Raw genomic sequence first — 7,444 nt, forward strand, 5'->3', positions numbered from 1 at the left:
TATTGTGTGTATATACTGTGTGTATACTATTTGTGTGTGTGTGTATATATTGTGTGTATATACTGTGTGTATAGTATTTGTGTGTGTGTGTGTGTGTGTGTGTATACTATTTGTGTGTGTGTGTATATATTGTGTGTATATACTGTGTATATACTATTTGTGTGTGTGTGTGTATACTATTTGTGTGTGTGTGTGTGTGTGTGTATATACTGTGTGTATACTATTTGTGTGTGTGTGTATATTCTGTGTATATACTGTGTGTGTGTGTCTCCAGCCAGGGATTACGGTGGGTTCCCAGACAGATAGGAGATGAGAGCAGCGATAGCACAGATGTACGTGATGATCCCAAACACCATGGAGAGGACAGAGAGCCACAGGGCTTGGCGGGACGCTGTACTCGCTCCCTGGATGTCCCCCTGAGCCGATGCCTTGTTGGTCTGAAAACACAGAGAGAAGAGAGGGACAGAGAACAGAGAGATGGTCAGAATAGAAAAGAGAAAAACATGTACAGTATCCCTGTCTGTCTGTCTGTCTGTCTGTCTGTCTGTCTGTCTGTCTGTCTGTCTGTCTGTCTGTCTGTCTGTCTGTCTGTCTGTCTGTCTGTCTGTCTGTCTGTCTCCTCTCTGTCTGTCTGTCTGTCTCTCTCTCCCTCTGTCTGTCTGTCTGTCTGTCCTGTCTGTCTGTCTGTCTGTCTGTCTGTCTGTCTGTCTGTCTGTCTGTCTGTCTGTCTGTCTGTCTGTCTGTCTGTCTGTCTGTCTGTCTGTCTGTCTGTCTCCTCTCTGTCTGTCTGTCTCTCTCCTCTCCTCTCTGTCTGTCTGTCTCTCTCTCCCTCTGTCTGTCTGTCTGTCTGTCTGTCTGTCTGTCTGTCTGTCCTTTTACTGTCCGCTTTCTCTGTCCTCTTGCTCTCTCTCCTTCTCTCTGTCTGTCTGTCTTTCTCTCTGTCTGTCTGTCTCTCTCCTGTCTGTCTGTCTCTCTCCTCTCTGTCTGTCTGTCTGTCTGTCTGTCTCTCTCTCCCTCTGTCTGTCTGTCTGTCTGTCTGTCTCTCTCCTCTCTGTCTGTCTGTCTCTCTCCTCTCCTCTCTGTCTGTCTGTCTCTCCCTCTGTCTGTCTGTCTGTCTGTCTGTCTGTCTGTCTGTCTGTCTGTCTGTCTGTCTGTCTGTCTGTCTGTCTGTCTGTCTGTCTGTCTGTCTGTCTGTCTGTCTGTCTGTCTGTCTGTCTCTCTCCTCTCTGTCTGTCTGTCTCTCTCCTCTCCTCTCTGTCTGTCTGTCTCTCCCTCTGTCTGTCTGTCTGTCTGTCTGTCTGTCTGTCTGTCTGTCTGTCTGTCTGTCTGTCTGTCTGTCTGTCTGTCTGTCTGTCTGTCTGTCTGTCTCTCTCCTCTCTGTCTGTCTGTCTCTCTCCTCTCTGTCTGTCTGTCTCTCTCCTCTCTGTCTGTCTGTCTCTCTCCTCTCCTCTCTGTCTGTCTGTCTCTCCCTCTGTCTGTCTGTCTGTCTGTCTGTCTGTCTGTCTGTCTGTCTGTCTCTCTCCCTCTGTCTCTCTCTCTCTCTCTCTCTGTCTCTGTCTCTGGGAAACATGTGTTAACATTGCCAAAGCAAGTGAGGTAGATAATATACAAAGTGAAATAAACAATAAAAATTAACAGTAAACATTACACTCACAGAAGTTTCAAAACAATAAAGACATTACAAATGTCATATTATATATATACAGTGTTTTAACAATGTACAAATGGTTAAAGGACACAAGATAAAATGAATAAGCATAAATATGGGTTGTATTTACAATGGTGTTTGTTCTTCACTGGTTGCCCTTTTCTCGTGGCAACAGGCCACACATCTTGCTGCTGTGATGGCACACTGTGGAATTTCACCCAGTAGATATGGGAGTTTATCAAAATTGGATTTGTGGATCTGTGTAATCTGAGGGAAATATGTCTCTCTAATATGGTCATACATTGGGCAGGAGGTTAGGAAGTGCAGCTCAGTTTCCACCTCATTTTGTGGGTAGTGAGCACATAGCCTGTCTTCTCTTGAGAGCCATGTCTGCCTACGGCGGCCTTTCTCAATAGCAAGGCTATGCTCACTGAGTCTGTACATAGTCAAAGCTTTCCTTAATTTTGGGTCAGTCACAGTGGTCAGGTATTCTGCCGCTGTGTACTCTCTGTGTAGGGCCAAATAGCATTCTAGTTTGCTCTGTTTTTTTGTTAATTCTTTCCAATGTGTCAAGTAATGTCTGTCTGTCTCTCTCTCTGTCTGTCTCTCTGTCCTCTTTCCCTGTCTGTCTCTCTCTCTCTCTCTCTCTCCTTCTCTGTCTGTCTGTCTCTCTGTCTGTTTGTCTGTCTCTCTCTCTGTCTGTCTCTCTGTCCTCTTTCCCTGCCTCCAGTCTTTCAATTTTCAATCATACTGTTATACAATTACAAAATGTAAAAATGTATAATATTTGGTCATTTATTTTGTCATATCCTGTAATGAACCAACATAAGCTGACTGATAACAGGACGGAGGATGACTGTTCACTGAATTCATCTCTCTGACACTGATAACAGGACGGAGGATGACTGTTCACTGAATTCATCTCTCTGACACTGATAACAGGACGGAGGATGACTGTTCACTGAATTCATCTCTCTGACACTGATAACAGGACGGAGGATGACTGTTCACTGAATTCATCTCTCTGACACTGATAACAGGACGGAGGATGACTGTTCACTGAATTCATCTCTCTGACACTGATAACAGGACGGAGGATGACTGTTCACTGAATTCATCTCTCTGACACTGATAACAGGACGGAGGATGACTGTTCACTGAATTAATCTCTGACACTGATAACAGGACGGAGGATGACTGTTCACTGAATTCATCTCTCTGACACTGATAACAGGACGGAGGATGACTGTTCACTGAATTAATCTCTCTGACACTCCCACTGCTTATCGCTCATTCATCACATTCTGTTTCTCCTCCTCCTCCCCCATCCCTCCATCCAGAGCCCCTCATCCTCCTCCTCCCCCATCCCTCCATCCAGAGCCCCCCTCCTCCTCCTCCCTTCTCCCCCATCCAGAGCCCCCCTCCTCCTCCTCCCTCATCCCCCATCCAGAGCCCCTCCTCCTCCTCCTCCTCCCCCATCCCTCCATCCAGAGCCCCCCCTCCTCCCTCATCCCCCATCCAGAGCCCCTCTTCCTCCTCCCTCATCCCCCATCCAGAGCCCCTCTTCCTCCTCCCTCATCCCCCATCCAGAGCCCCCCCTCCTCCTCCTCCCCCATCCCTCCATCCAGAGCCCCCCCTCCTCCTCCTCCCTCATCCCCATCCAGAGCCCTCCCTCCTCCCCCATCCAGAGCCCCCCTCCTCCTCCCTCATCCCCCATCCAGAGCCCCCCCCTCCTCCTCCTCCCTCATCCCCCATCCAGAGCCCCCCCTCCTCCTCCTCCCTCATCCCCCATCCAGAGCCCTCCCTCCTCCCCCATCCAGAGCCCCCCTCCTCCTCCCTCATCCCCCATCCAGAGCCCCCCCTCCTCCTCCTCCCTCATCCCCCATCCAGAGCCCCCCCTCCTCCTCCTCCCTCATCCCCCATCCAGAGCCCCCCCTCCTCCTCCTCCCTCATCCCTCCATCCAGAGCCCCTCCTCCTCCCTCATCCCTCCATCCAGAGCCCCCCCTCCTCCTCCCCGTCCCTCCATCCAGAGCCCCCCCTCCTCCTCCCTCCCTCCTACCCCATCCAGAGCCCCCCCTCCTCCTCTCTCCCTCCTCCCCCATCCAGAGCCCCCACTCCTCCCTCCTCCCCCATCAATTTCCCCCCTCCCTCCTCCTCCCTCTTCCCCCATCCAGAGCCCCCCCCCCTCCTCCTCCCTCCCTCCTCCCCCATCCAGAGCCCCCTCCTCCTCCCTCCCTCCTCCCCCATCCAGAGCCCTTCCCCGGGGTCCTCCATTCCAGGTATGCTCTCAACACTATTGGAAATCCATGTGCTGCTTGTTATGAGTGTAATGAAAGCCTAATGAAGGCCATTGATCGGTGCACTGCCTGAGCCTCGCTGCTGGTTAGCTCTAACACACACACACACATACACACACACACGTTAATGGTGAATAACACTTCAAAGTTAAAGGCCCAAGCCAAGGTGGGGTGTAGCACCCTGCTCATTGGTTAGTTAAAGGTCCAAGCCAAGGTGGGGTGTAGCACCCTGCTCATTGGTTAGTTAAAGGCCCAAGCCAAGGTGGGGTGTAGCACCCTGCTCATTGGTTAGTTAAAGGCCCAAGCCAAGGTGGGGTGTAGCACCCTGCTCATTGGTTAGTTAAAGGCCCAAGCCAAGGTGGGGTGTAGCACCCTGCTCATTGGTTAGTTAAAGGCCCAAGCCAAGGTGGGGTGTAGCACCCTGCTCATTGGTTAGTTAAAGGCCCAAGCCAAGGTGGGGTGTAGCACCCTGCTCATTGGTTAGTTAAAACTGCCTGAACTCAGGGTGACTGGATGGTAATGTCCTCTACTCTGAACACTGTCTCTGGGTGACTGGATGGTAATGTCCTCTACTCTGTCTGAACATTGTCCCTGGGTGACTGGATGGTAATGTCCTCTACTCTGTCTGAACACTGTCTCTGGGTGACTGGATGGTAATGTCCTCTACTCTGACACTGTCTCAGGGTGACTGGATGGTAATGTCCTCTACTCTGACACTGTCTCAGGGTGACTGGATGGTAATGTCCTCTACTCTGAACACTGTCTCTGGGTGACTGGATGGTAATGTCCTCTACTCTGAACACTGTCTCTGGGTGACTGGATGGTAATGTCCTCTACTCTGTCTGAACACTGTCTCTGGGTGACTGGATGGTAATGTCCTCTACTCTGTCTGAACACTGTCTCTGGGTGACTGGATGGTAATGTCCTCTACTCTGAACACTGTCTCTGGGTGACTGGATGGTAATGTCCTCTACTCTGAACACTGTCTCTGGGTGACTGGATGGTAATGTCCTCTACTCTGCGTCAGAATGCAGTATTCACAGATGTAACAGCCTTTTTCTAGTTTCTATCGATGTATACATCGATATACTAGTACACAGTGAAGTTAGTACTGTACCTTCTGAGACAGGTAGAAGGCAGCGATGCCTAGAGGCCAGAAACAGCAGAGCATGGAGAAGAAGGCAATACCCAGGTAATCCTGAGGAATCATCAGGGGGAAGTTACTGTCACTGTCCGTATCACTGAAATCTTCATCGCTGGACGAGTCCTGGGGCCACAGGAAGATACACGGAATTATATTATGAAATACAACACAGACACACAGGGGGATATTACAATTCATCTGTAGGATGGGGATTAGTGTGTCAGGGTCAGAGAGGACAATAATATATCAGAATATTGTTCACCCTCACCGTCCTCAACACACTGCTCTGTTTTCACACAACAGGGCTACTGTATGAAAAGGGAAGATATTTACACAACAGGGCTACTGTATGAAAAGGGAAGATATTTACACAACAGGGCCCACTGTATGAAAAGGGAAGATATTTACACAACAGGGCTACTGTATGAAAAGGGAAGATATTTACACAACAGGGCCCACTGTATGAAAAGGGAAGATATTTACACAACAGGGCCCACTGTATGACAAGGGAAGATATTTACACAACAGGGCCCACTGTATGACAAGGGAAGATATTTACACAACAGGGCCCACTGTATGACAAGGGAAGATATTTACACAACAGGGCCCACTGTATGACAAGGGAAGATATTTACACAACAGGGCCCACTGTATGACAAGGGAAGATATTTACACAACAGGGCCCACTGTATGACAAGAGAAGATATTTACACAACAGGGCCCACTGTATGACAAGGGAAGATATTTACACAACAGGGCCCACTGTATGACAAGGGAAGATATTTACACAACAGGGCCCACTGTATGACAAGGGAAGATATTTACACAACAGGGCCCACTGTATGACAAGGGAAGATATTTACACAACAGGGCCCACTGTATGACAAGGGAAGATATTTACACAACAGGGCCCACTGTATGACAAGGGAAGATATTTACACAACAGGCTGCTACAATTCGAAATACTTAAGTCAAACTCACTCTATTGAAATGCCTTGTTGTAACACTGCAGTCACCATTAGTTGTACTTTTTGTTGAAATTATAATCCATGAAATCACTATAAATATCAATATTATTATTATTATTAATAATAATACCGTTTACTCTTTGACCTGCTCGGACTTCTCTAGACCAACTGATTTGTCTGAAATGGTGAAGTGTGTATTTTCTTCTCCGTTGTTTTCATGTCCTCTCCCACAACAATGTGTGTGGTTGGCTGGTGCCTGTAAGATAATGTGACTGAATGGGGTTATCCTGCCTCAGGCCTCCTCTCCTGCCTGCGTGACTCATGCCTTTATAGAAAAGGTCTGCATGTACAATCTGTCTCTCTCGCCTCCCCTCCCATTCTCTCTCTCTCACTCTCTCCTCCCCTCCCACTCTCTGTCTCTCTCTCACTCTCCTACCATCCCTCTCCTCCCCTCCCACTCTCTCTCAATTCAATTCAATTCAAGGGCTTTATTGGCATGGGAAACATGTGTTAACATTGCCAAAGCAAGTGAGGTAGACAACATACAAAGTGAATATATAAAGTGAAAAACAACAAAAATTAACAGTAAACATTACACATACAGAAGTTTCAAAACAGTAAAGACATTACAAATGTCATATTATATATATATACAGTGTTCTAACAATGTACAAATGGCTAAAGGACACAAGATAAAATAAATAAGCATAAAGATAAAATAAATAAGCATAAATATGGGTTGTATTTACAATGGTGTTTGTTCTTCACTGGTTGCCCTTTTCTCGTGGCAACAGGTCACAAATCTTGCTGCTGTGATGGCACACTGTGGAATTTCACCCAGTAGATATGGGAGTTTTTCAAAATTGGATTTGTTTTCGAATTCTTTGTGGATCTGTGTAATCTGAGGGAAATATGTCTCTCTAATATGGTCATACATTGGGCAGGAGGTTAGGAAGTGCAGCTCAGTTTCCACCTCATTTTGTTGGCAGTGAGCACATAGCCTGTCTTCTCTTGAGAGCCATGTCTGCCTACGGCGGCCTTTCTCAATAGCAAGGCTATGCTCACTGAGTCTGTACATAGTCAAGGCTTTCCTTAATTTTGGGTCAGTCACAGTGGTCAGGTATTCTGCCACTGTGTACTCTCTGTGTAGGGCCAAATAGCATTCTAGTTTGCTCTGTTTTTTTGTTAATTCTTTCCAATGTGTTAAGTAGTTATCTTTTTGTTTTCTCATGATTTGGTTGGGTCTAATTGTGCTGCTGTCTCTCTCTCTCTCTCTCTCCTCTCTCTCTCTCTCTCCGCCCCTCCCTCTCTCTCCATCTCTCTCTCTCTCGTCTCTCTCCCCCGCCCCCCCCCCCCCCCTCTCTCTCTCTCGTCTCTCTCTCTCTC

The 7,444-nt window shown here is 47.9% G+C and overlaps 1 protein-coding gene across 1 annotated transcript in view; it reads right to left on the minus strand.

Annotated features, from left to right (window-relative positions):
• Nucleotides 1-178: 178 nt before the first annotated feature.
• The window catches only part of tmem91 (transmembrane protein 91), a 17,166-nt gene continuing 9,900 nt past the window's right edge, over nucleotides 179-7,444 (minus strand). The window contains exons 2-3 of the mRNA XM_031795337.1: nucleotides 5,064-5,213; nucleotides 179-437 (exon numbers count right to left, since the gene is read on the minus strand). Coding sequence (XP_031651197.1) covers nucleotides 282-437; nucleotides 5,064-5,213 — 306 coding nt within the window. The 3' untranslated portion in view covers nucleotides 179-281. The remainder of the gene's footprint in view (nucleotides 438-5,063; nucleotides 5,214-7,444) is intronic.

Source organism: Oncorhynchus kisutch, linkage group LG18 (assembly GCF_002021735.2).
Source record: "Oncorhynchus kisutch isolate 150728-3 linkage group LG18, Okis_V2, whole genome shotgun sequence".
NCBI lineage: Eukaryota > Metazoa > Chordata > Actinopteri > Salmoniformes > Salmonidae > Oncorhynchus > Oncorhynchus kisutch.